Here is a 25,788-nt window from a genome sequence, read left to right on the forward strand (position 1 = left end):
CGGGCCAGGCGGGAAGGCGGCGGGCAAGATGGCGGCGGCGCTGCCGGAGCGGAGCTGCCTGGAGCTGAGCGCGGCCGCTCGGGGCCCAGCGCGGCGCCTCCCGGAGCTCGGCTTCACCCCCCCGGGCACGGCCCCGCTCCCCGCCGGCCGCTACGGGGACAGCGCGGGCGGCTTCTGCTACCGGGACAGCGCCCAGCTGGCGGCCGGCACCAGGAACCGCTTCGTGAGGTGGTGAGTGAGGAACGGAGCGGCCTGGAGCTGCGGGGATGGGGCGCGGGCAGCCAGCGCCTCTGCACCTCACACGGGAGAGCTCCTGCCTCAGAGCTCATCTCAGTCTCCCCTCGGGCAGGTTCAAGCCATTCCCCTTGGCCTGTCCCTACATCCCTTGTCCCAAGCCCCTCTCCAGCTTTCCTGCAGCCCCTTCAGGCACTGGAGATGCTCTCAGGTCTCCCCTTGAGGAGCCTTCTCTTCTCCAGGCTGCCCCAGCCCAGCTCTCTCAGCCTGGCTCCAGAGCAGAGCTGCTCCAGCCCTCGCAGCATCCCCATGGCCTTGCTCCAGCAGCTCCACGTCCCTCTTGTGCTGCTGCCCCAGAGCTGGTCCTCATCTCCAACCTGGATCCCCCCTGTTTCAGTCTGAACCCATCACCCCTTGTCCTGTCACTCCAGTCCCTATGAAGAGTCCCTCCCCAGCATCCTTGTAGCCCCCTTCAGGCACTGAAGCTGCTCTGAGCTCTCCACACAGCCCCAGGTTTCTCAGCCTGGCTCCATACAAGAGCATCCTCATGGCCTCTTCTGGCCTTGCTGCAGCAGCTCCACGTCCCTCCTGTGTTGCTGCCCCAGAGCTGGTCCTCATCTCCAACCTGAGCTCCCCCTGTTCCAGTCTGAACCCATCACCCCATGTCCCATCAGTGCAGTCCCTGATGCAGAGCCCTCCCCAGCATCCCTGTAGCCCCCTTCAGACACCGAAGCTCCTCTGAGCTCTCCACACAGCCCCAGTGCCCCCAGCCTGGCTCCATCCAGGAGCTGCTCCAGCCCCTGAGCCTCCTCCGGATCCGCTCCCCAGTGCCGAGGCTCCGAGGGTTCCGTTCCCTGCCGAGGCAGCTCCAGGCCTCACCTCGGATGTGCTCGGTCCAGAGCAGGGTCTGTGCCGCGGGGTCTGTGCCGGCTCCTGGACGGTGCCGTCCTCTGTGGGGAGAAGGGAGCTGTGCCCAGCGCTGCAGTGGGGCAGGGACGGGGCAGCTGGTGGATGTCCCTCTGGTGAGCCGGTGTCCGAGCAGGGTCTCCCAGGGCAGAGGGGCAGGATCCCCTCCTGCTCCCCCCCTCTTGCCCCCTAGGGAACTCTCCCCCTTTCCCTCCCCGTGTCCCCTCAGGACCACATCCGGAGACGCCGTGGAGCTGGTGGAGGAGTCCCTGGACGTGAACCTGCTCCACAACGCCGTGCGGCTCCGCATCCACGGCTGCCCCCTGCTCCCCGGGGGGGTGCACGCCTGCGAGACGCAGAGCCACCTGGTGCTGCTGCTGCTCACCGGGCAGAGCGTGCACCGCCTGCTGCTGCCGCACCCCTGCCGCCTGCAGCGCAGCGTGAGTGACCCCCTCCTGCCCCCTTCCTGCCCCTTTCCTGCCCCCTTCCTGCCCCCCTCCTGCCCCCCTCCTGCCCCCTTCCTGCCCCTTTCCTGCCCCCCTCCTGCCTCCCTTCCTGCCCCCCTTCCTGCCCCCTTCCTGCCCTCCTCCTGCCCCTTTCCTGCCCCCCTCCTGCCCTCCTTCTGCCCCCCTTCCTGCCCCCTTCCTTCCCCCCTTCCTGCCCCTTTCCTGCCCCCCCTTCCTGCCCCACTTCCTGCCTCTTTCCTGCCCCCCATCCTTCCCCCCTTCCTGCTCCTTTCCTGCCCCCCTTCCTGCCCCCCATCCTTCCCCCCTTCCTGCCCCTTCCTTCCCCCCTTCCTGTCCCCCTTCCTGCCTCCCCACCCCCCTCCTGCCCCCCTTCCTTCCCCCCTTCCTGCCCCCCATCCTGTCCCCCTTTCTGCCCCCCCCTCCTGTCCCCCTTCCTGCCCATCAGGAGCTCTCAGTGAAGCCTCTGAGTGTGTTGCAAAAGATCAACAGCCTCAGTGTGCTTCTCAGTATGGGCATCAAATGCTGCTTCCTGCTGGGACAGGGTTCATTTGGGATGGGATAGGGTCCAGACCCCCCAAAGCCCCCTTCCCCATCCCCATACCTCCTTGGGGTACATCATTTGGGCAGGACAGGGTTAGTTGGGGCTGGGATAGGACCCAAAGCCGCCTCCCTTATCCCCATACTTCCTGCTGGGACAGGGTTCATTCGGGCCAGGACAGGATTCATCTGGGGCAGGACAGGCCCCAGACCCCCCAAAGCCTCCCCTCCTATCCCATACCCCAACTTCCTGTTGGGAGAGGGTTCATTTGGGTTGGGATAGGGTCCAAAGCCCCATCCTCTGTCCCCATACCCCATACTTCCTGCTGGGACAGGGTTCATTTGGGTTGGGATAGGGTCTAAACCCTCCAAAGCCGCATCCCCTATCCCCATACCCCATACTTCCTGCTGGGACAGGGTTCATTTGGGTTGGGATAGGGTCCAAACCCCCCAAAGCCCTATCCCCATCCCCCATACTTCCTGCTGGGACAGGGTTCATTTGGGTTGGGATAGGCTCTAAAGCCCCATCCCCTATCCCCATACCCCATACTTCCTGATGGGACAGGGTTCATTTGGGGCAGGACAGGGTTCATTTGGGGCAGCACAGGGCTCATTTGGGGCAGCACAGGGTTCACTTGGGCCAGCACAGGGTTCACTTGGGCCAGCACAGGGTTCACTTGGGCCAGCACAGGGTTCATTTAACCCTACCAAGAGGTAACTTCCACCCTGGGAGCTTGCGTGGTGCCCTGGTTTGGATCTGTGACCAAAGCCCTGTTGATAACACACACGAAGAGGGTAACCTTTGCTGGGCAGCCTCAAGGCCAAGGCTCTGGCCCTTCCATGGGGATAGATCTGGGGCTTTGCAGTGCTTTTTGGAGGGGCACAAATGGAAACATGGCCTGAGAGAACCAAAGAGATTTTCCTTGCTGCGTATCCTAGAGCCATAGAATGGTTTGGGTTGGAAAGGAGCTTAAGATCACCCAGTTCCAACCCCCTGCCATGGGCAGGGACACCTCACACTAAACCAGGGCACCCAAGGCTCTGTCCAGCCTGGCCTTGAACACTGCCAGGGATGGAGCATTCACAACCTCCCTGGTTGGATTTCTTTATGGGTGCTGTCAGGTGCCAAGCTCCCCAGTGCTCGCCTGCTTGGCCAGCTGCAGTGAGGGTGCTCAGCAGCATGGGGCAGCTCCCTGGGTGGAAGTGAGAACTAATGGGAAGAAGAGTTAGATAAGGACAGGCAGCTGGAACTCGCCCCCTCCAGGAGCTGAATGTACTCAGGTTGTGGGTATCCCGCTTGCAGCAGCGTTCCCAAACCTGGGGCAGCCAGGTTTGATCCTAACCTACCCTCTGCCCACAGCCAGGTATAAAATGCCCTTATTTCACTGACAAGGGGGTTCTTACACCACGTTTACATCCCCTTTACCCCTTTGCTGTGGCTTTCCCCTCTGGTGTCTGCTTCTGGTGTGTCCCAGCAGGTCCCTTGCCTTTGCTGGGGAGCTCCTCTGTGGCTTTTAGGGTGCCAGAGCTTTCCCAAGGGCTGAGGCTGTGCTGCTGCAGAGCTGCTTTTCATGCTTCTCTAGCAGCATTCAGCTGTGAGCTGCCTTGAGGGAGCTGATGGGCTGTGGGGCTGCTTTGGGGGCTCTTAGGGTGTATGATGGAGGGAGCAACGGGCTCCTCTGCTAGGAGAAGGCAGGTTTGGCATCCCCGCTCCTAAAGAGCAGCTGGGGGTTACAGCATGGGTGTTCTCCCTGCACCACCCCTTCTTGTCACCCAACAGCATCACCATTGCCGTTCCACACGTGTCTGGTTGGAGTTTCTGTGCCTTGTGTGGCCGTGTGTGCTCAGGCTTTGTCCTCTCTGTGCTTCCCCCCCTCTTCTCCTCCAGGAGCTGATCACAGAGAGCCAGATGCAGTCGGTGTTTGCAGACATTGGCAAGAGCAGCTTCAGGGACCCTGTGAATTACTGCGTGATTCCCAACGTGCCAGGCCTGGCACCCAGCTCCGTTGCCTCCGCAGCGTGGCTCAGCAGTGAAGGGGAAGCTCTCTTTGCCCTGCCCTCGGCTGCAGGAGGGATCTTTGTCCTTAAGCTGCCTCCTCACGATGCACCAGGTAAGGGCAGCTCAGCCCTGCTCCTTGCTTTCAGCGTTGGCCAAAGGCCTGGAGGGCCAGGCCAAGGGGAATGGCTTGAACCTGCCTGAGGGGAGACTGAGATGAGCTCTTAGGCAGAAGCTCTTCCCTGGGAGGGTGCTGAGGCGCTGGCACAGGGTGCCCAGAGAAGCTGTGGCTGCCCCATCCCTGGCAGTGCTCAAGGCCAGGTTGGACACAGGGGCTTGGAGGAAGCTGCTGCAGTGGAAGGTTTAGGCTGAGAAAGTTGGGGCTGTTCAGCCTGGAGAAGAGAAGGCTGCAGGGAGACCTCAGAGCAGCTTCCAGTGTCTGAAGGGGGCCTATAGGGATGCTGGGGAGGGACTCTTCATTAGGGACTGCAGTGACAGGACAAGGGGTAACGGGTTCAAACTGAAACAGGGGAAGTTTAGATTGGGTCTAAGGAGGAATTTCTTCACTGTGAGGGTGCTGAGGCACTGGAATGGGTTGCCCAGGGAGGTTGTGAATGCTTCTTCCCTGGCAGTGTTCAAGGCCAGGTTGGACAGAGCCTTGGGTGCCATGGTTTAGTGTGAGGTGTCCCTGCCTGTGGCAGGGGGGTTGGAACTGGGTGATCTTAAGGTCCTTTCCAACCCAAACCACTCTGGGGCTCTGTGTTGATTCCATCTTTATTCCACACCCAGAAGCTCTTCTCCGTGGTGCCTGTGAAGCCCCTCGCTGGTGGCACTGAACAGTTTGCTCCTGAATACTTCATATATTTCTTTATACCCCTTCTCTTCTGAAAGGAGCAGTTTCCATTGTGGAACTGAAGCAGAGCTCAGTGGTGCAGCGGTTCCTCACCGGCTGGATGCCAACAGCCATCAGGTCAGTGCGTGGTGATGGGGAAGCAGACCTTGTTTTCTGTCTTTCCCCTCCCGGAGAGCTCCCAGCTGAAGTTCAAGGCAGGCAATTCCCATCCCTAAATACCCTGCCAGGAAAGGGGAGCTGGGTCACCGGCCCCATCGTGATACGGAAGTGGGGACGTGAGCGCTGGATTAGCTCATCTTAACAGGGTCCTGCTGATGCGGTGCCTGTGTCTACAAGTATGGGATGTCTGGTAATTGGCCTCCAAGGATTTGCCCGGGGTATGGCTCATGGCCAGAGGAGATTAGGGATTACACCAGTTGTATGTCCTTGTTCCTGAGCGGCAGAGGTTACGTGTGGGTGACGGGCTCCTTGTTCAGCTTGGAAAAGGCTCTTTAAGGGGGGACCTTAGAGCAGCTCCAGCACCTAAAGGGGCTCCAGGAAACCTGGAGAGGGGCTTTGGCCAAGGGAGGCAAGGACAGGACACGGCGTGGACACAGTGTGCAGGCTGGGCTTGGTGTTGGATTGGAGTTGTTGCTATCTTGGAGCACCCATCCGCCTTCTAAGCCCCATAACTTTGAAACGGGAGCAAGTCCTCCATGCCCTGATTGACTTTGACCATTCCAAGTGTTGCCTGGGGCTGTTTGGATCCTTGCTTCCCTCTGGACCCTTTGCTCACATTCTGCCAGCACTAGGCTGGGGCTGGGGAAGCCAGGGTTGGGCTTTGGCTCTACCAAAGCAGGTAAAGACCTGGTTGTTACTGGTGTCATGGCCTCTTCCGCGCAGTCCCGAAGTGCTGCTCTCTCCTCCTGGTCTCACCCCACTGATTTATTGGTGCTGTAGAAACCCTGTGCCTCGGATCTCTGCAGCAGCTTGGCTTTGCTTTGAAGCTGTTGAAACAAGCTCTGTGTTTCAGAGGCGACTGCGGCCCCTCGGACCTGCCCATCAGCCTCTCCGTGCACTGCCTCGACCACGACGCCTTTCTCTTTGCTCTCTGCCAGGACCATAAGCTTCGGATGTGGTCCTATAAGGTGAGCAAGGCCTGCATTTGGGGGGGACCAGCACCTTCCATCGCCCCTCGGGTGACAGCCTGAGGCTGTAGGACCATGGGCTGAGTGGTTGGTGTAGGTTTTAATCTGCTTTCCTGTTGTCACTGCAACTTCTACACGCTCAGATGTGGGACAGTTTGCGAGCTGTTGTGGGGTGGGTTTGTACCTGGGGTGGGTTTCCTCTACAGGCACAGGGTAAAAGGCAATGTTAGGGTATTTGTGAGCATAGGGAAGCATGCAGGGGGGCAGGCAGGAGCTCTTTGAGTGCTGAGGAGGTGCTCCCGAAGGATTTTGTTCCTCTTTAGAGGTGCTGAGAGCGTCTTTGTGACATGGCTGCATGTCAACGAGAAGTTCATAAGCAAAGGCTCAGCTCCTGCCTGCCACTTGCTCCAAATGCCAGTGGCAGAGCTAATGGAGCAGCACAACTGCTTTCACGGCTCATCTGCCCTGGAATGTGTGGGTTAAAGGAGGGAGGGGAAGCTTCACCCTGTGTGCCCGAGCAGAGGGCACAGGAAGGACCTCTGTGGGTCAAGCACCCATAGGGTGCTTGCATCTTTTAGGGGAAGAGCAGGGCAGAAATTGAGGAGAACGAAGGGCAAAGAGCAGTTTTTCAGTCCTGACCCTTCCCTGAGCTCTTTTCCTGCCACCTTTTCCCCTACACAGGACCAAATGTGCCTGATGGTTGCAGATCTGCTGGAGTTCATGCCGGTGAGCAGGGACCTGAGGCTCGCGCTGGGGACCAGCCACCGCCTGCGCTTGGCCTTCTCCCCATCCCTGGGGCTTTACCTCGGCGTCTACATGCACGCCCCCAAGTGTGGGCAGGTATGGAGTGATGGGTTCCTCCCTTGGAGCTCATCTTTCTTGGGCCGCGTGGAAACAGACCGTTCCTCCTCGGATTCGGGTCTGTAAAGCAAGAACTAGGGCAGAGTTTCACGTGTGACCCTCTGGAGAGAGCAGTTCCTTGGGAGTCAAGAGTTTGGCTCCACAAGCAGCGCAGGATACACGTGCCCTCATCCTGGGAGTGGAATTCCCTGTGTGACTGCGCTGCTCTGGGAGTGCTTGTTCACTCCTTCACCTCCTGCTGCAGCAGGATCCCAAAGGCACGTGTGTGCCGTGGGAAAAGGGGAGCTCCGTGAGGGGCTCCAAGGGGGGAGATACGGGTGGGATGTTTACATCAGGCTCCTGGGAGCGTGTGGACTCATCCCTGCGTTGCCAGACATGGACTTCGTGTGGGGAATGATATATTTAGCCGGGCAGGAATGACAGCGTGGAGAGGTCTCATCTGCTGGACAGCTTACCCTGTCCATTCCCAGGGGATGCATGTACGTAGTAGAAGTGGTCATGACTTTGCTGGCTCTGGTAAGAAAACACAGAGCTTGGTTTGGAGCGAGCAGCCGGAGCATTTGGGGCTTTGCCACCACGGTCTCCTAAGCCAAAAGGATTCAGGTCGAGGTGTGTGTCCTGCCCTCACCCCTATAGGGGTGCTGAGTGTAGCGTCAGGGAAGGAAAGGGAGAGATAGAGGAGCTTCCTGGTGATGTGCTGCTTATGGATCCTTCAGCCAGTGCCTCACAAGGTGTGTTTGTAGTTCTGTGTCTTCCAGCTGGTGAGCACCGAGAGCAACCGCTACAGCCTTGACCACATCTCCTCCCTGTTCTCCTCCCAGGTGAGTGCAGGGCCCAGCTCCCCAAAAGGCAGCAAGATGAGAGGGAGCGTTGGTCACTGAGTGATCAAGGGAGACTGGATGGAGCAGCCCTGAGGAGCAGGACTTGGGGTGTTGGGTGAGGGGAAGGTCCTCATGACCCGGCTTCAGTGGGCACTTGAGCCCAGACCCCTCCCTGGGTGCTGGGCTGCACCCCCAGAGCGTGAGCAGCAGCTCAGGGAGGGGATCCTGCCCCTCTGCTGCATGAAGGGGAGACCTGAGAGCAGCTCCAGTGCCTAAAGGGGCTGCAGGAAACCTGGAGAGGGGCTTGGGACAAGGGCCTGGAGGGACAGGCCAAGGGGAATGGCTTGAACCTGCCTGAGGGGAGACTGAGATGAGCTCTTAGGCAGAAGCTCTTCCCTGGGAGGGTGCTGAGGCGCTGGCACAGGGTGCCCAGAGAAGCTGTGGCTGCCCCATCCCTGGCAGTGTTCAAGGGCAGGTTGGACACAGGGGCTTGGAGCAAGCTGCTCCAGTGGAAGGGGTCCCTGCCCAGGACAGGGGTTGGAGCTGGAGGAGCTTCAAGGTCCCTTCCAACCCAAACCAGGCTGGAATTCTGTGATCTGAGTGTGAATAAAACCTTCCCAAGGCCTGGTTAAACAATAGGAGGGAACGTTCTGCTGTGTTTTGTTATGGCCACACGCCTCTGGTGTCCTTGAATTTATGATAAGAAAGTAAATGCACTTTCCCTCTCTTGCAGGAGACTCTCATTGACTTTGCCTTAACCTCCTCGGAGATCTGGGCGCTGTGGCACAACGAGGAGAACCAAACTGTTGTGAAGTACATCAACTTTGAGCAGTGAGTTTCGGTCCTGACCTGCTGCTGTTGGTCACATTGGTCACCCCAGGGGGATGGGGACCAGCAGGAGCAGGTCCACGTGCTCCTCATTAAAGCACCACTCGCGCTCCTCATCTCCTGCCCTGCTGTGCTGGCTCGAGTGTGTGGAGATGCAGGAGGGCTGTTTGTGTCACATCCACCGCAGTGTCCTCCCTGCCGTGCCCATTCCCTGGATTTCCAGTGTTCCAGGGGCTGGGCTGTGCAATAAAAGCCAGGGCTGAGCTGCAGGAATGTGAAGAATGTGGAAAGCCAGGCAGCAGGAGGCTGGGGGGACACGGAGGCTGCTGTGAGGGTGGCAGAGGGAGGGCTCTGCTGCAGCAGCACCTCCTTCAGACCAAAGCTGGCCGGTCTGTTCCACGGAAGGTGATGTTTGAGGGAGATCAGTGGTGTGGAAGCATCATCCCTCTCTTTATAAAGCAGAAAGGGAAGGTTTGGTGCAGGAGAGTTAAAGAGTACGGGGGGGAATGCTGTTAGTAACTGAGTTTAGGCAGGGGAATGTAATGGTCAGTGTGAGAAAGAGCCGCCTGATGAGCACGTGTGATGGGGAGAGCACTGATGTTAGCTTAGGGCTGGGAATGCCACCACTGAGCTCAATCTGTCCCTCGTCTCCAGCCCAGCTCCCCAGGGTTATGATCCCTGTACCGTCCACGCTCGCTGGTGGAGCTCAGAGCTCCGGTTCTGGTGGCTGCTCCCGTGCTGGAGCTGACCCTGGGTTTGATGGTTGCCTTCCAGGAACGTGGCAGGCCAATGGAACCAGGTCTTTGTGCAGCCGCTGCCTGAGGAGGAGGTGACGGTTCGACACGACCAGGACCCCAGGGTGAGCACAGTGTGAAGCAGCAGCAAGAAGGGATGAAGCTTCTGTGCCCAGGAGAGCATTGAGCCAGCTCGGGTGGACAAATGGCATTGATAGAGACCTGAAATGACTCCAGATGAAAGGGGACAAGCCTGAGCCTCTGTTAGCATTAAAGCCCTGAGGGTGGTGATGAAACCAGTTGAGGGATGAGGAGAATTTCAGGTCAGTCAAGAGAGAGCCTGCAGCCAAGATGTGTGAATAAACAAGGTCTGGAGTGTGAAGGCAGCAGTGATCCATATGGGAGGGTGTGGGTGTGAAGTGAGGCAGATCCAGGGGACGAGCTTGGGGATGGGAGGAAAGAGCAGAAGCAGTGTCTTCACTGGTTTCCCGACTTGTGTGTTTCCTTAAACTGGGATCCTTTTGCAGGAAACCTACCTGGAGTATCTCTTCACACCAGGCCGCTTCAGCAATGCAGCCATCCAGAAGGCTTTGCAGGTCAGTAGAGGGCACAGCAGGTCCCTGGGCTTCCTTTCCATTGCCTGCTCTGAGCAGAGACTCTCAGTTCCCCCCATAGAGCTGTTGCTCAGGATGTATCCCCTCAGCTCTGGCTCCTCCAGGACTGCTGAGGGCAGAGCCAAGCAGGATCATGACCACTCTCACCCCACCAAGCCCTGGCTGATGCTCTCGCATCTGCTGGGTGTCACTTGATGCTGCTTGACCCTCAGGGGAGCAGTGCTTTGCCTTTAAAGTGGAAGTTTTCCTGTGCTGCTTTCCAGATCTTTTCTCAAGGAACAGAGAGGCACATGGATCTGACGTGGGATGAGTTAAAGAAAGAGGTTACCTTGGCTGTGGAGAGCGAGGTGAGATGTGCTGGTTGGCTTCCTGTGATGTTCTGTGCTGACAGCTGGTGTTGTGCTGGTTTGGTGAAGCCAAATGAGGTGCAAAGTGACCTCAGGCCTTGTTTTGCCCTTTGTGTCTCCAAACGAGTTGTGTGAAAGTACAAAGCCATGTCCTTCCTGCCTGCCTTTTCCATTCCCTCCTCTGCTTTGGAGGCCCTTCTTGGTGTTCTGCTGTTGCTTTCTATGGGTGCCCTTTGCCAGAGCCCATGCAGCTCCCTGCGTGGGGATGCTCAGAATCACAGAGTCCCAGGCTTGGTTTGGGTTGGAAGGAGGCTTAAAGCTCAGTGCCCCTTGTCTTGTCCCTCCAGGCCCTTGTCCAAAGCCCCTCCCCAGGTTTCCTGGGGCCCCTTTAGGCACTGGAGCTGCTCTCAGGTCTCCCCAGAGCCCAGCAGAGGGGCAGGATCCCCTCCCTGAGCTGCTGTTCATGCTCTGGGGGTGCAGCCCAGCACATGGGGGGGGTTCTGGTCTCAAGCGCTCACTGAAGCCAGGTCCTGGGGAGCTGCTCCTCACCCAACACCCCAAGTCCTTCCCCTCAGGGCTGCTCCATCCAGTCCCCCCCCAGCCTGGGTTTGTGCTGGGAATTGCCCCACACCAGGCTCAGGACCTTGCCCTTGGCCTCGTTGAACTCCCATGAGGTTCACATGGTCCTGCCTCTGCAGCCTGTCCAGGTCCCTCTGGGTCCCATCCTTCCCTCCAGAGGATCAGCAAACTCACTGAGGGGTCACTCAATCCTGTTTGTCCATGTCTCCAGCAAGGATGTTAAACAGGAGCAGCCCCTGAGGAACTCCCCTTTATCTAGGCTTGTGTCCTAAATGGTGCCTGTGGGCTTTGTTCCCCTTGCTGTTTGCTGTGTGAGTCGCTGCTGTAGGGAAATACTGCTGTTTTGACAAGGAAGGCAACTGTAACTGGGGTTTCTAAACCTCAACCACCCAAAGATGTCATGACAGAGCAAACCACCAGCAGAGCAGCTTGAGCACTGCCGTTTACCTCCCGGCTTCCCTGCCTGTATCCACCTGAAGTCTCACTGTGTGTCCTCCCTCTCAGTTCCAGGGCAGTGTGACAGAGTACGAGTGCTCCCTGGAGGAGTTCTGGCAGCTGCAGGTGGAATTCTGGTCCAAGTTCTATGCGTGTTGTCTTCAGTACCAAGAAGCTCTGGCGAGGCCCTTGGCCCTGCACTTGAATCCCCACACGGGCATGGTGTGCCTGCTCAAGAAGGTGAGGCTGGTGGTGCTGCTGGGGCCACCTTGAAGCTGTGATGGGCAGGGAGGGATCTGACCGAGCTGTGGGCTTGGGGAGCTCCAAGAAGGGCTTTCTTCTCTTCCCAGGGCTCCCTGTCTTTCCTCGTGCCCTGCTCCTTGGTGGACCATCTCTATCTCCTCTCTAACGAGCACCTCCTCACTGAGGACGACGCTGCCATCTTTGATGGTAAGTGGGGAGACCTGGAGCTTATCACTGCTGGAAGCTGCAGGCAGAGGGGTGAGGGGCTTCCCATAGGAGTCCCTTGAAGACCCCACGGTTGTCTATATGGAGAGGGTTGTCTTTATGTTGGGGGGTTTGGGTTGGTTTTGCTGCTGTGCTCACAGCAGGACGTAGAAAATGATGTCAGGGCTGCAGATGTGACTCACTGCAGGTACCTTCAAACTGGTTAAGCTGAGATGCCAGACTCTGTGTTGCTGGGTGACAAGGACCTGCATTGATGGGTCCTCTGCCCTTTTAGCTTTATAAGCTACCTGTGGAGGCTGTGGTTAACTGGTGCCCTCTTCGTGCCTGCTCCCTGTGGGGCGGAACACGAGCCCTGCTTAACCTTAACTCATTTGGGTGCTTGCCCAGCTTTGCCATCCCCACCAAGAGCTGCAAGATCTGCTCTGACTCAATGCAAGCAGCTCTCTTCTGTGATAGTCCCCAGTCTCTGTGTCTTGGTGATGGAGTAAACTCGGATGTTACAGATAAGGGGGGAACCTGCGACCGTCTGAGCACCCAGGGCTCAGCACCCAGTGCTGCAGGCTTAGTTTGTCACAGAATCCCAGCCTGGTTTGTGTTGGAAGGGAGCTTAAAGCCCCTCCAGTTCCAACCCCTGCCACGGGCAGGGACCCCTTCCACTGGAGCAGCTTGCTCCAAGCCCCGTGTCCAGCCTGGCCCTGGGTTCAGTGTTTTGTATCAGTGCTCCTGTGTAAGCTCTGGGCAGGGATTATCCCGTTTCTCCTCTGGGAAGTCAATACCAGAGCGTGCAAACCCTGTTGTTAATGTTGTGACCACGGTGCCCCCTGTGCTTTGCTCGTCTGGGAATGACGTTTTGCTGGGGAAAAAGCAATGGAAAATGTTACCTAAGCTCCACTTTCATGCTCGAGTGCTTTTTCTAAGAGGAGTTGTCATCCATTTGCTCGAGCTATTTTGGGACCGAAGGGAAGGGAAGCTGGCCTGGGCTGGCGCTGGGAGGCTCGTGGTGCCTGCTTTGTCTGCTTCAAACTGCTCCCCAAATGTGACTCTAAAAGCACATGGATGCGGGATTGCTCTGTAAAATGGGGTTTTAGAGAGGGCTGAGCTTTGAGCTCTGCTCTAAGAAGGCAAAAATCCTCCCTAGGCTGTTATTAGCGTGCGCTGAGCTCTTTGCTCCGGGCTGGTTTTTGCTCTTACACTGCACTAATGATTCCCTTTCAACCTGTGGCTGGGAAGAAAATCCCTTGGAGGGAATTCTGTTGCCTTATTGTTGCATGGCTGCCTTTTGCTTTCCAAAGAATAAAGCCCAAAGCTGTCCCTTGTCAACTCCTTCGGCTGTAATTTGGCCTCGTCCTTAGGGAAGGGTCATTCTCGCGTGTGGGACTGAGACCAGTGTGCTGCTAGGAGCTGAACTAACTGGGTTTTGATGGTCCTCCCACCTTCCCCTTGAAATCCCTTGTGAATATACAGTTAGATTCTTTCATTACAGATTTGGAGATGTCTCGTGATGTTGTCTGTCTTGTCCAGTGCCTTCGCCTGATCGGAGAATCAATTTCCATGGAAATGGCTTTCCTCATGGAAATGGCTTGCTCCCGCCTCCAGCCTCCAGAAAAGGCTGCAGAGCAGATCCTGGAGGACTTGATAGCTAATGACACGTAAGGAGATGCTTTTGCAGATGTTCCCCTGCTGGGGGACACTGAGGATGCCTGAGCAGGGATTGCCTGGAGCCGTCCTCCATCGGCATCCAAGCTCCTTGGAGCTGTGTGGGCTCTCCCTGTGCTACGCGGGGCTTTTCCAGGTCCCCTCGGAGGTGGGAATGTGGGTGTTGGTGGCATTAGCAGGGGCTTCCCTCCAGAACCCTCTTCCTACTGCTCGGAGCCCTCTAGGAAGTAAAGGCTGGTGATCCTCAGGTGAGATAAAGAGGAACACGTTCCTGTGAGGTGATTATTGCAGTGTGGAAAGTAAGCGCTTGCAGACACTTAGGGAGAGGTCAGAGCCTTGGTCAAGCTCTGTGGTTACTGTGCTAACCTCCTGGAACCATTCCCCTGTGGAATGCCAGCTATCTGCCTGCCATTTCCTGGTAGCCTGGGGGAGTGGAATAAATAGACCAGTCCCTGCCGGCGCTGTAATAAAACTCTCAAGCCAGAAGAGGTTTCCCATCAGGAATGTCCAGGCTGATCTGGCACCACGCAAGGAGGAAAGGGAGCCCTCTTGAGCTTAAATCTCACGGTGATGATGATGATGATGTTCCCTTTGCAGGGAGAACGTGATGGAGGATATCCACAGCAAACTGCAGGAGATCAGGAACCCCATCCACGCCATCGGAGTGCTCATCCGAGAAATGGACTACGAGACGGATGCTGACATGGAAAGAGGTGACAGCTCCTCAGCAGCCCCCCCCCCCCCCCCGGGCTGGGAAGCAGCAGCTCTGCCAGCGTTCTCAGTGCTCTGGCTCCTGCTCTGTAGCTAGGTGCTTTTCTCTTCCAGCTCATCACCTAAGTATGCGCCTGAACCTCACCCAGCTCTATGGGAGCGCTATGGCTGGCAGCGTGGTTTGCTGGGGGGTGTGTAAAGTCGCCTCCATCCGCTTCCTGATCTGTCGGGACCTGTTGGTCCTCCAGCAGCTGCTCCTTCGCCTTGGAGATCCTGTGAGTACAGCCCTTGGAGCTATTGCTCTGCCTGCTTTGAACTCCGGGAGCTGGGCTCCTGCTGGTGCCAGGCTCCCAGCTCTGTCTCTTCCCACAGAGCATTGGGTGAAGCAGCCCCAGGCTCGGGCAAGCCCTGTTGGCTTTTGTCATCCTCAGCAAAGCTCACGCCCCAGTTCCCTCTTTCCATGCTGAGCATCCAGGAAGCAGGAATTAAACCTCTTTTGTGGGAGAAGGGCATTGTTTCCAGCCTCCCATCTGAAGCAGCATTGCCTGAGCACGCACAGTTCTCCATCTCTTTGCCCATCCCCACGGCAGCGTCACAGCATCGGTGTTTACCCACAGGCCGTGGGTTTGGCCTCTCCAGGGCTGTCCCAGTCTGTGCAAACAGCCCCTGTGAAGGTTGTGGCCGTGGACTGGGCTGGGTTCATCCTGTTGGGCATGTGGCCACGTGAGGGAAGGTGCTGAGGCTTTGGGTGGACGCAGGGATGCGGAACAAGACAAAAGGGAGTGTTGTTTAAACTAACACTGTTTACCTTGGAAACACGGCTGCAGGAGCTGCTTGGTTGAAAACTCCTTCCTGGATAATCATCAGAGTCACAGCCTGGTTTGGGTTAAAGGGACCTGAAAGTTCAACCAGTCCCACCCCCTGCCCCGGGCAGGGACCCCTTCCACTGGAGCAGCTTGCTCCAAGCCCCTGTGTCCAACCTGGCCTTGAACACTGCCAGGGATGGGGCAGCCACAGCTTCTCTGGGCACCCTGTGCCAGCTCCTCAGCACCCTCCCAGGGAAGAGCTTCTGCCTAAGAGCTCAGCTCAGTCTCCCCTCGGGCAGGTTAAAGCCATTCCCCTTGGCCTGTCCCTACAGGCCCTTGTCCAAAGCCCCTCTCCAGGTTTCCTGCAGCCCCTTTAGGCACTTGAAGACTGTTGTAAGGTCTCTGTAATCACAGAATGGAATCATAGGATGGCTTGGACATAGAATGGTTTGGGATAAGGCTGCCCTGGTAGCATTTAAAGCACATTGCAAGGTGCCCTTCTGGAGCCAGGCTCTCACAGAGCACATGTGCCCTGCTGCTTGCTCACTCAGGAGCTGGTGCTTTGCTGCTTTGACACGCTCGTGTCCTCCACAAGCCTGAATTGTTCCTCTCTGGTGTCACCCAGCTCTCGGCTGGAGCGTGCAGGGGTGCGACACGGGGGCAGCAGGACTGGGCCCTTTGTGGTCTCTGCAGCAAAGTGGTTTTGCTCTTGGTGATGGGATCGCACCTTTGGTGTTTGCAGGCTGGAGAAGCACTCGGTGCACACAGCTTTGCTTGTTCACCTTTCCCCATGGGGTTTGGGCCACCAGAAAGGTTAACTCACTCACCCTTTTGTCTAAAGGGATACAGGACATTTGGGTGCTGGAGAGGGACTCTCATCAGAGCCTGTAGGGACAGGCCAAGGGGAATGGCTTTAACCTGCCCTGTGGCAGGGGTTGGAGCTGGAGGAGCTTCAGGGTCCCTCCCAACCCAAACCAGTCTCTGATCCTTTGATTTCACACTGGGATCTGTGACTGGGTTATTCTGGCTCATGCAAGGGTCCTGCTGCTCACTTGGTGGTTTTGTTCCTTGCTGGGCTGGTGACCTCTGTGGTGCTTGCATGGGGGACAAGCAGGGCCTGCCCCAAACCCCCTCGCCTGCCCTTGATCCTGCCATGGCTTTTGGTGTTCCAAGCCCTTGTGCTTTGCTTGCAGACGGTTTTGGGAGGGGGACAACTGTTCCAGTCCCAGCAGGACCTGCTGCACCGCACCTCTCCCCTGCTGCTCTCCTATTACCTGATCCGGTGGGCGAGCCAGTGCCTGGCCTCCGACGTCCCTGTGGACACCCTGTAAGTCCCTACCGTGCCCATTGTGCCTTTGTCTTGTAGGTTCCTGCTAAAGCCACCTGAAATGCCCTTCCTGGTATGAAGAGCTGGTGGTTGCAGTGGGTGTATGGCTCCGGGGGGGGGGGCAGGTTGTGCTGGGGAGGGTGGGTTTGCTCCTGCTGTGGTTTGAGCTGACTCTTTGCCTTGTGCTCCTTGTGTGAGGTCTCCCTGTTCTGGGGCTGTTGCCTTTTGCAGCAGTGGGAGTCATCCGAGCTGAACAATGAGCACGATTAAAGCAGAAGGCGTTTTGTTGTCTCTTCACTGATGGCTTTTCTTCTTCTCTAGGGAATCTAATCTGCAGCATCTCTCTGTGTTGGAGTTAGCAGACACCACTGCTCTGACAGCCCATAGACTGGGTAAGGCACCGCTTCAGCAGCTCCAGGCCTCTGTTCTTTATACCTCTTGCACCCTGAAATGCTTCGTGCATTCTACAGCTGCCTGCCAGGAGGATGGAGCCAGGAGGGGCTGGGCTCTGCTCCCAAGGAACAAGGGATGGGACAAGAGCAAAGGCCTCAAGCTGCCCCAGGGCAGGTTTAGATGGAGCTGAGGAACAATTCCTGCCCCAGAGGGTGCTCAGGCATTGGAACAGGCTGCCCAGGGCAGGGGCCCTGCAAGTGCTCCCAAACCCTATAGACAAGGCCCTCAGTGCCGTGGGTCAGTGGTGGCCTTGGCAGGGCTGGGAATGGTTGGACTGGATGAGCTTGGAGCTCTTTTCCAGGCTGGTTGATTCTGTGATTCCATGATTTATCCCACAGCAACCAGGGAAGCACGAGGATGTAGAAATACTTCCCCAAAACACGCTCCTGCTTCCAGCTGGGTGCAGTTCAGTCCTGAGTGATGCTCACAGCTGGTACCTCGAGGGGGAAACCACAGCTCGTAAATCATTCATGTTTCCATAGGATCCCAGACTGCTTTGGGATGAAAGGGAGCTTAGAGCTCACCCAGCTCCAACCCCTGCCCCGGGCAGGGACCCCTTCCAATGGAGCAGCTTGCTCCAACGTGGTCGTAAGCACTTGTGGAAGTCTCACTGCAAAGACACACTTTAGGTTACTGTTCTGGGGGCGAAATCCTAATGGGGGGAGAATATAAAGCAACCTCATGAGGATGAGGGTGGTGTGTGCCTTGAAGTGGTTACAGAGGGAGGTGGCGAGGAGGGCAGGGGAGAAGAGGCCCCAGTGAGGGCCTGCTCTGACTGCTCTGCACTCAGAGGCTGAGATGCTTCAGAGGGAGCAGAGAAAGGCAGCGCCAAGCAGGCAGCAGCACCTCGTGTGAGGGGCTGGGAGCTGGGGAAGGATCCCTGCTGCTTCCCGAGAGCCCTTTGGGGCATCTTTGAGAGCAGACTGTGACCTCTGGAGTCCAAACACTCGCTGCATGAGGCAGGAGGCACTTTGTGCCTCCCTGTGAATGTCAGGGAGTGCAGGGCGGATTGAAAGCATCCTTTGTGTGTGCCAGGCTCGTGGGCTCGCTCTTGGCCTGCTCGTGAGGAAAGTCCTGTTTGGCTGCTGTGGCTTGGGAAAGGGGGGGGGGGAAGTATGTGAAACATAGGGAAGGCAGAGAGGAGGTGGCAGCCTGCAGGGAGGCGTTGGGAACGGTTGCTAATGGGAGCTGGGAGTGCTGGAATGAGGAGGGAGGCATCCGAGCGGGAGCCACATAGCCAAATCAGCACTGCCTCCACTCTGCCCTGCAACAGGCAGCAGGGAGAGCTGCAGCTGGCTTGTGAGGAGAGCAGGGGGAGCAAGAGCAGAGCCCTTTGTTTCCATCCCATAATGGAGCTGTGGTTACCAAACAGCGCCCTGCAGGGCTCTCTGAGCTCCTGCTGCTCCCCCTGACTTCAGGCAGAGACATCCCAGCCCATTGAACGTGCTTTGTTGGTTGGCTCTGACTTGCTCTGCGAGCAGCAAGGGTACAGCCGGGCTCTTGGGGCCAGGGATGGGCACTGGGGCTGGTGCAGGGCCTGGAGCTCAAGTGTGATGGGGAAGGGAAGGCTCGGGGGGCACGGACGGACCTGATCGCTCTCTTAAAGGTCTTTTCAAACCTGGTTGATCGATGTGTGCTGCAGGCCCTCTTCTCAGCGCTCCTTTCACCTCTGTGTTTCAGTATCCAGCCCTCAGACAATCGTGGAGCTGTTCTTCCAGGAGGTGGCCAGGAAGCACATCATCTCTCGCCTCTTCTTGCAGCCAAACACCACCTTGGCTGAAACAAGCTTGAACTGGCCCCATCTCATCACAGCCATAGTGGCTGACTTCCTGCCCCTGCTGTATCCTTGCCTGTGCCCACTGTAACCAGGAGGAGGATCCATAGGGCATGGAAGCCCATAACCCTGGTGTGGAGGCTCCATGCTGTCCCATTTGTGAGGTTGGGAGCACGGGTGGGTCTGTGGAAGGAGGGTTGGCACTAGCAGAGGGGTTAAGGTGCTGGGCTGCAGAGCTCTGAGGGGCTAAGTTGGCCACCCCTGCTGTCTGCAGCTCCAAAATCCATGTTTTCCCCATCCAGGTTTCCAAGAGAAGTCTCCTGAGCAAGTGGCTGTTGTTGGTGTTAATGGGATTTGTGGGTATTGGAAGGTTTCACCCCATTTGGGTGCACAATAAGGGATTTGAGCTTTGACTTTAAGCCCCTGAGCTCTAGGAACTTACTTGCCTTGGCCAGGGGAGATGCTGGGAGACTTGGAAGGGGAGCAAGAGCTGGGCAGTTGGGGATTAGATGTGTTAATGGTTTTGTTTCATATGGATAAACCTCATTACACAATAATGACTTGTGTAAAGAGAGGTTTAATCTTCTCTCCTTTCCCTCCACAAAGGGAGCGGGAGAGTCCAGCTTTCAGGCCTGTTCTCCGAGCTCACCAGCCTGCATTGTCCTCTCTTCCTTAACCTCTGCTCAGATGGCCCAGCAACCCCAGTTTCCTATTCCCAGAGTGCCTGATGGGGAACTGTCAGTACACCCAGCTCCAGGTGGGTGCTTCCTGCCGGCTCTGGGATCTGAGAGGGGAAGAGCAGTGAGTGCAGGCGTGGGTGCCCATCAGCAGCAGCTCTACACCTCGTGCTACCCCTCTGCATCACCCACAGCGAGCTCTGCACGGCCTCTTGCCTCTCCTTGGCAGAAGCCACCCAAACCAGCAGCTTCCCAGGCACTGCAGTTTGTTCTGGGCTCCCCTTGGTGCTGCAATCCGAGGTCAGATGTGAGCTGTGATCTTCCCAAGCTCTCCTCTCCCACGTCTCCCTTGTGGAGATGATGGGCTGGAAGCTTGTCCTGCAGCTGAAACAGGCTGCAAGGAATGATGCTTTTGGAGAGTGGAGAATGGCTTGGGTTGGAAGGGAGCTTAAAGCTCCTGCAGTTCCAACCCCCTGCGGCAGGGACACCTTCCACTGGAGCAGCTTGCTCCAAGCCCCATCTAACCTGGCCTTGAGCACTGCCAGGGATGGAGCAGTGTCTCTGTTACAGCTATCACAGCATTAGTGTAGTGAGCAGCCCACAGGTAGCAAATCTCCTCCATCTCCCTCCTGCATCTGTCTTGTTCCCTGCAGTGCCCACCTCTGCTCACACAAGGCTTTCTGCTCAGCGTCTCAAATCCAGACAAAGCCACAGGGAGTTTGCTGGGGAATGACTTTAGATGCTTCTCTGGTGCTTTCCTTTCTATGTTTTCAAGACAAACCCAGACAGGAGTGCTCAGGATCGCTGTACCCTTCCCATGGAGGAGTTCAGCCTCCTAGGGCTTCTCTTCCCTGTGTGCAAGGAGCATCCTGGTGGAGCTTGGTTAACTGCCACAGGGAGCCCTTAGTACAGCAGCTCCCGGTGTGCCCACATCCTTTCCTGTGCTGCCCTTCCAAATGGGTTGCCCCCAGGGCTGGGGGGGGTTCACAAGGCTCTGTCTTCAACCCGGGTGCTGCTCCAGGACTCAGCTCTGCCTTAAATGTCCTTAGTAGTAAAAACACAGCTTAAGGAGCATCCATCATCTTCCCAAGCCTCTGGGGGGAGCAGGAGTGAACTCCTTTGCCTCAGGTGCCTCTGCAGGCTGCTGTATTTCGGGTCACTGTCCCTCCATCATCTCCCGTGTGCTCCCCAGGGGCTGGGTCCTCGTGCTCCAGTTGGGAAGCTCACGATCCCGTGGCTGCAGCTCCATGTGACACGGCGCTGCGCCCAGTCCTTGAGCCTGTGGTGCAGGCTGCTCTTACTGAGATGCTTTCTCCCGTGCTTTCCAGACCCTTTTCTTCTCCCAGCCCCTTTCCCACCTGGGGGCTGAATGACTTCCTTTTGTGCCACCGAGAAGAATGGCAAATGGGCTTTGGAGGCAGGAAATGCTTTGGGGGCAGCTTCCTTCCCCCTCCTTTGAATTGCCTTGCATTGCTTTCACCTCACTTGCGGCCCTCCTCGAGGAGGTACAGGAGGCTTTTATCTCTGCAGGAGCAAGCTCTCCCTCCTCCCCACTGCCTTCTGTTCCACTCGCTGATCCCACGACGTGGATTAAGTGCTTTGACCTCCGGGAGCTAACCCCAGCTTTGCACCGTGACCCACATAGAGGGGGCCATGCAGGCAGCCCCCGTGCCCAGGGAAGGGCCAGGAACCAAAGCAGTGCCCTGGGACGAGGGCCAGGCCTCTCCCTGGGGCTGGTTCTGTGGGCCAAGCTGATGAGCAAGCTCAGGGTGGGATTTATCTGCTGGAGCTGGCTAATGTGGGGGCTCAGTGGGGGCTTGGAGGGGCTGCGTGCTGGGGGCTGACTGCACATGCAGAGGGGCAGGTTGGCCTGCGAGACCTTGCCTTTGCTGCTGGGTTCTGGCCTCTCCTCCTTTCCTCTAAGCCCCTGCTAGTGGGACATTGCTGGTGCTTCACATGCCAAGAGCATCCGCTGCTGTCCCAGGGATGCCAGCTTTGGAGCTGTCACCGTGCCTCCTCGCTGCCTATGGATCCCTGATGGCACTTGGCAGCCCTTACGTTGTGCTGGCAGAGCAGGCAGCTTGTGTCAGCTCATCCTGGCCAGTGCCTGTGGTGTGGTGCCACCAATGCTCCACCTCATCCCTGCCTGTGCTGCTGCAATCCGTGCTCTCCCGTGGCTGCTCTCCCTCTGCGGCCCTGCTGCAGGCTCTGCTCCTCTTAACGCCTTCTCTGCCCGTTGTTCCTCTGCCTCCACACACCTGCAGCCAGGTTCATGCTCTGTTCCCCTGCAGCGAGTTTGCAGTGGCTGCAGAGCATCATGTGTGGCTTTAGGGGGCTGTTTCGGAGGCTCTAACTTGTGGATGCTGGAGCTCTTTGGAGCAGGTTGTTTCCCAGCAGCATGGGGGGGGGGGGGGGTCCTCCATGCACTCCAGGGGCTTTGGGGCTGGGAAAACCAGCCCTCGAGCTGGAAGAGTGGGAATTCTGTGAGCACAGCAGCTAAAGGAGCCACCAAATTAGCACTTTGGTGTTAGAGACCTAACCCTTCCTCTGGTCCTGGGTGCCTGCAGGTCACAAGGGAGGGCTTACCTGAAGGATAGAACCATAGAATGGGTTGGGTCGGGAGGGACCTTAAAGCTCCTCCAGCTCCAACCCCTGCCACGGGCAGGAACCCCTTCCACTAGAGCAGTTTGCTCCAAGCCCCATCCAACCTGTCTCCCATTCCCCCTCTCCCATAGGAATACATTCGCCTCCTGCAGCCATGGTGCCACGTGAACATGGGCTCCTGCTGCTTCATGATGGGCAGGTGCTACCTGGTCATGGGTGAGGGCCACAAGGTAAGGATCTCATCTCCTTCCCTCCCTCCAGCTCTGCCTCCCTCTGGGATCTGGGCCTGCTTCCCTTGGGAGGCAGCTGGTGCACAGGTAGGAGCAGCCTTGCTTCTGCTGTGCAAGTCAGGAACCATCATCCCCAGCTCTGCTGCCTGCAGGCAAAGGATGGGATTGGAGGGAGGGGGTGGTGGGACCTGCTCTTGGGGATGTTCTTGCTAGCATGGGGCCAGGAGGTCTCATGCAGTGGAGCTGGAGCAGGCGGCAGCGTCCTCTCGCTGGTACAGGAGGCTGGGTCAGCCCCAGGGGACACACACGAGCTGCTTTCTGGTCTGCTTCTAGGCTTTGGATTGCTTCTGCCAGGCTGCCTCGGAGGTGGGGAGAGAAGAGTTCTTGGACAGGCTGATCCAGCCTGAGGAGGGGGAGATGGTCTCCACTCCACGCCTGCAGTACTACAGCAAGGTAGGGCCGAGCCGGCTCCATGTGCATGATCCTGACCAAGTAAACTGGCACCAGGGCCTTGCACACACACACACTGCTTGGAGAGGGAGTTCCTGCTCAGTCCCTGGCTTCCAAAGAGGTGACTTCAGCCTCAAAACCCCTCTTTGTTGGTGAAACCTCTGTTTGCTTTCTCTGGGGGAGCATGAGGAGGGGACTGCAGTGAAAGCCAGGTACTTTCCACCTATTGGCTTCCTAATAGCAGAGGACTTTGTTACCCAGCAGGAAAAGGCAGGGCGAGATCCAGCTGCTGGAGGCAGAAGCCAGGCATGTCCAGGCTCGACGGGAGATGCTGCTTAAGGGGAAGGTTATTAAGCTTTGTGGCAAGTGCAAATGAATGTCTGTGAGTTAGGATAAGATCTTCGTGCCTAATGCCATAGAGCAGACAGGCTGCAAGCTTGGACCCGGCTCCTTGTGAGGGACTCCCTGCCTTTCACATCCAGGAAGGGTTGTCAGGTGTCCCTGGAACCACATCCATCCCTGTTCCAGTCTAAACACTGCCAACTGCTTGCTCTCGTGGTAGGCAGGGACAGGAGCAGCTCTTGTAACAGCCCAGCGAAACCAAGCTAACGCAGAGGACTGTTGTCTTCTGCAGGTTCTGTGCTTGCTGGACATGGTGGGTTTGCCAGAGCTGGTCATCCAGCTGGCCACCCTGGCCATCATGGAGTCAGCGGATGACTGGAGGAGCCAGGTACAGGGCACTGCTTTGGCATCAGTGCGTCTCTTTAGGGAGCTCCCAAAGGGATTCTCATCAGTTTGATCGCTCAGAACGTGCTGGTTTATGTTCTTTTGGTGTTTCCAGGCTACTTTGAGGACTTGCATCTTCAAACATCACTTGGATTTGGGACACAACAGCGAAGCATATGTAGCCCTAACGCAAAACCCCGATCCGGGCAGGTAGGCGATAGCTTCAGGACCTTCATACTCACTTGTCTCAGGGGTCCATGTACCACTTTTCCCCCTCAGGCTGAAAGGAAGATGACACTTGAGGGCAGGATGTGGCTGCTGCTGCTGCTTTAAGAGGTTCTGCTTAGTGCCTGGGAAGGCTTTTAAGGCTATCTGGGGTGGGCAGTATCCCAAAGGAAGGTGCTTCAGGGAAGAGCCACAAGGGTGGCTCAAGGGTTGCATGTTGGAAAGCTTCAGGAGTGCAGGCAATTCAGGTGGGTAAGGAAGAGAGCTGAAATGTCAGCTCGAGCTCCATCTGAGCAGAGGCAGCTTCCCCCTAACGGGAGGATGCGCTGAGTGGGAACGGCTGGGACAGGCTTTTTAGTTGAGGCTGAAGAATGGATCTTACCCAGGCAGAGCTGAGGAGGGATGAGACACTGCCCTCCAGCGAGCCCTTTGCAGAGAGCATCCAGGACCTCTCCTTTCCAGCGCTGCAGGAGCCTGAAGGGGATTTATTGGTTCGGAGCCAGCCAAGAACCCTGTGGAGCTTGTCAGCCAGCCGGGGGTTCCTGGCTCCGAGCCTGCAGATGGCACTGGTGCTGTGCTCTTCCCCTGCAGGCAGCTGGACTGTCTACGCCAGCTAGTGGTGGTGCTGTGCGAGCGCTCCCAGCTCCAGGACCTGGTGGAATTCCCTTACGTGAACCTCCACAACGAGGTAACCCCGGCGCTGGGCAGGGGAGGGCTCCTTTTCCACAGGGTTTTAACCCAGTTGAGCCTCTCGGGTGCTGCAGGTGGTGGGCATCATCGAATCTCACGCTCGGGCCGTCGACCTGATGACCCACAACTACTATGAGCTGCTTTATGCTTTCCACATCTACCGCCACAACTACCGCAAGGGTGAGCTCAGGCTGGGCCCTTGGAATGCTCCCCCCCACCCCGGTCCTGGGGTGGGCTGGCCCCACGCTGATGCCTTCCCCTTCCCTCCTCAGCTGGCACGGTGATGTTTGAGTACGGGATGCGCCTGGGCAGGGAGGTGCGGACGCTGCGGGGGCTCCAGAAGCAAGGCAACTGTTTCCTTGCTGCTGTCAACTGCCTGCGGTTGATCCGGCCGGAATACGCCTGGATAGTGCAGCCAGCTCCTGGAGCAGTGGTAGGAAAAGCCCTGAGCTTGCTGTGGGCTGTGGCAAGGGGTGGGCCTGGATGAGCTTCAGGCCCCTTCCAATCCGTTCCGTGGTTCCATATGAGCTGTTGAATGCGGGATGGGTTTGGGAAGGAGCTTCCAAGACCCTTTTGGTTGGGAGCGAAGGCACTGACCACCTTCACCTGCTGCTCTCCTCCTCTTGGCCGGCATGGGCAGCACTGCCTTGTGCTGCTCAACGTTCCCTGCGTCACCCTTGTGTCACTGTGTGGAAGCAGAGCAACTTCTGGGAGAGGGTTGGTGTGCGTGTGGAACCCCAGCCCGGTTTGGGTTGGATGAAGGGAGCTTAAAGCTCCCCCAGCTCCAACCCCAACCCCTTCCACTGGAGCAGCTTGCTCCAAGCCCCTGTGTCCAACCTGGCCTTGAGCACTGCCAGGGATGGGGCAGCCACAGCTTCTCTGGGCACCCTGTGCCAGCGCCTCAGCACCCTCCCAGGGAGGAGCTTCCTGACATCTGGAACCAGGCTGTGCCATAAACCTCTCTCTGCTTTCCCCTGCAAGTACGAGCGCCCCGGAGCATCCCCAAAGAGAAGCCACGACGGGGAGTGCGCGGCTGTGCCAAGTAAGTGTCCGCTCCTGGTGCTTCCTCTGGGCCCACAGCCTCTGCCCTGGCCTCAGAGCTCTGCTGCTCCCCTCTGAGGGGGGAGATGGCTCAGGGCAGCTCAGCTCAATGATATGGGGGGAGGTTGTAGCTTAGGTACCGCACTCCAGGTTCCCTGCAGCCCCTTTAGGCACTGGGGCTGCTCTCAGGTCTCCCCTTCAGGAGCCTTCTCTTCTCCAGGCTGAACACTCCCCTGCAGCTTTATGTGCTGCCTTCCCTCCCTTTTGCTTTCCGTGGTAATAACTTGTAATTAAACCCAATGGAAAAGCCTTTAAGAGGCAATTCCTGGTTGGTCAAGCCCTTGTTCCTTGGCAACCCTGGCGTTGGCAGTGAGTGCCTGCTGTAGGGTCTGTGCTCGGTGTCTGCCCGAGCTCGGGATGCTGGCAGCAGGTTCGCTTTGTGGCGGAGCAGGAGAATTTCAGGTCAGGTATTTTTAAACCAATTCTTTCTGTCTGAGCTGCTTTGTAGCAGCTCCTGGCAGCCGAGCAGGGGCTGTGCCCAGCCACCAGCTCACATCTGGAACAGAGCACGAGTCATGCCACGGAGACAGACCCACTTTCAGACATCAAAT

General features: G+C 57.5%; 1 protein-coding gene across 1 annotated transcript in view; it reads left to right on the forward strand.

Moving 5' to 3' along the window:
* Positions 1–25,788, forward strand: part of NUP160 (nucleoporin 160) — a 30,427-nt gene continuing 4,639 nt past the window's right edge. The window contains exons 1-28 of the mRNA XM_057419386.1: positions 1–231; positions 1,370–1,580; positions 4,033–4,255; positions 5,032–5,110; positions 6,006–6,120; positions 6,802–6,960; positions 7,725–7,802; positions 8,536–8,633; positions 9,405–9,489; positions 9,892–9,960; positions 10,242–10,325; positions 11,409–11,579; positions 11,690–11,789; positions 13,291–13,456; positions 14,061–14,176; positions 14,289–14,449; positions 16,174–16,307; positions 16,629–16,699; positions 18,441–18,600; positions 19,222–19,291; positions 21,947–22,045; positions 22,379–22,498; positions 23,130–23,225; positions 23,337–23,431; positions 24,038–24,134; positions 24,211–24,316; positions 24,409–24,569; positions 25,118–25,178. Of these exons, the coding sequence (XP_057275369.1) occupies positions 29–231; positions 1,370–1,580; positions 4,033–4,255; positions 5,032–5,110; positions 6,006–6,120; positions 6,802–6,960; positions 7,725–7,802; positions 8,536–8,633; positions 9,405–9,489; positions 9,892–9,960; positions 10,242–10,325; positions 11,409–11,579; positions 11,690–11,789; positions 13,291–13,456; positions 14,061–14,176; positions 14,289–14,449; positions 16,174–16,307; positions 16,629–16,699; positions 18,441–18,600; positions 19,222–19,291; positions 21,947–22,045; positions 22,379–22,498; positions 23,130–23,225; positions 23,337–23,431; positions 24,038–24,134; positions 24,211–24,316; positions 24,409–24,569; positions 25,118–25,178 (3,388 nt within the window). The 5' untranslated portion in view covers positions 1–28. The remainder of the gene's footprint in view (positions 232–1,369; positions 1,581–4,032; positions 4,256–5,031; positions 5,111–6,005; positions 6,121–6,801; positions 6,961–7,724; positions 7,803–8,535; positions 8,634–9,404; positions 9,490–9,891; positions 9,961–10,241; positions 10,326–11,408; positions 11,580–11,689; positions 11,790–13,290; positions 13,457–14,060; positions 14,177–14,288; positions 14,450–16,173; positions 16,308–16,628; positions 16,700–18,440; positions 18,601–19,221; positions 19,292–21,946; positions 22,046–22,378; positions 22,499–23,129; positions 23,226–23,336; positions 23,432–24,037; positions 24,135–24,210; positions 24,317–24,408; positions 24,570–25,117; positions 25,179–25,788) is intronic.

The sequence above is a fragment of the Pezoporus wallicus genome, unplaced genomic scaffold (genome assembly GCF_028554395.1).
Source record: "Pezoporus wallicus isolate ANWC-B61680 ecotype Strahan unplaced genomic scaffold, APGP_CSIRO_Pwel_v1 contig_11336, whole genome shotgun sequence".
Taxonomy (NCBI): Eukaryota; Metazoa; Chordata; class Aves; order Psittaciformes; family Psittacidae; genus Pezoporus; species Pezoporus wallicus.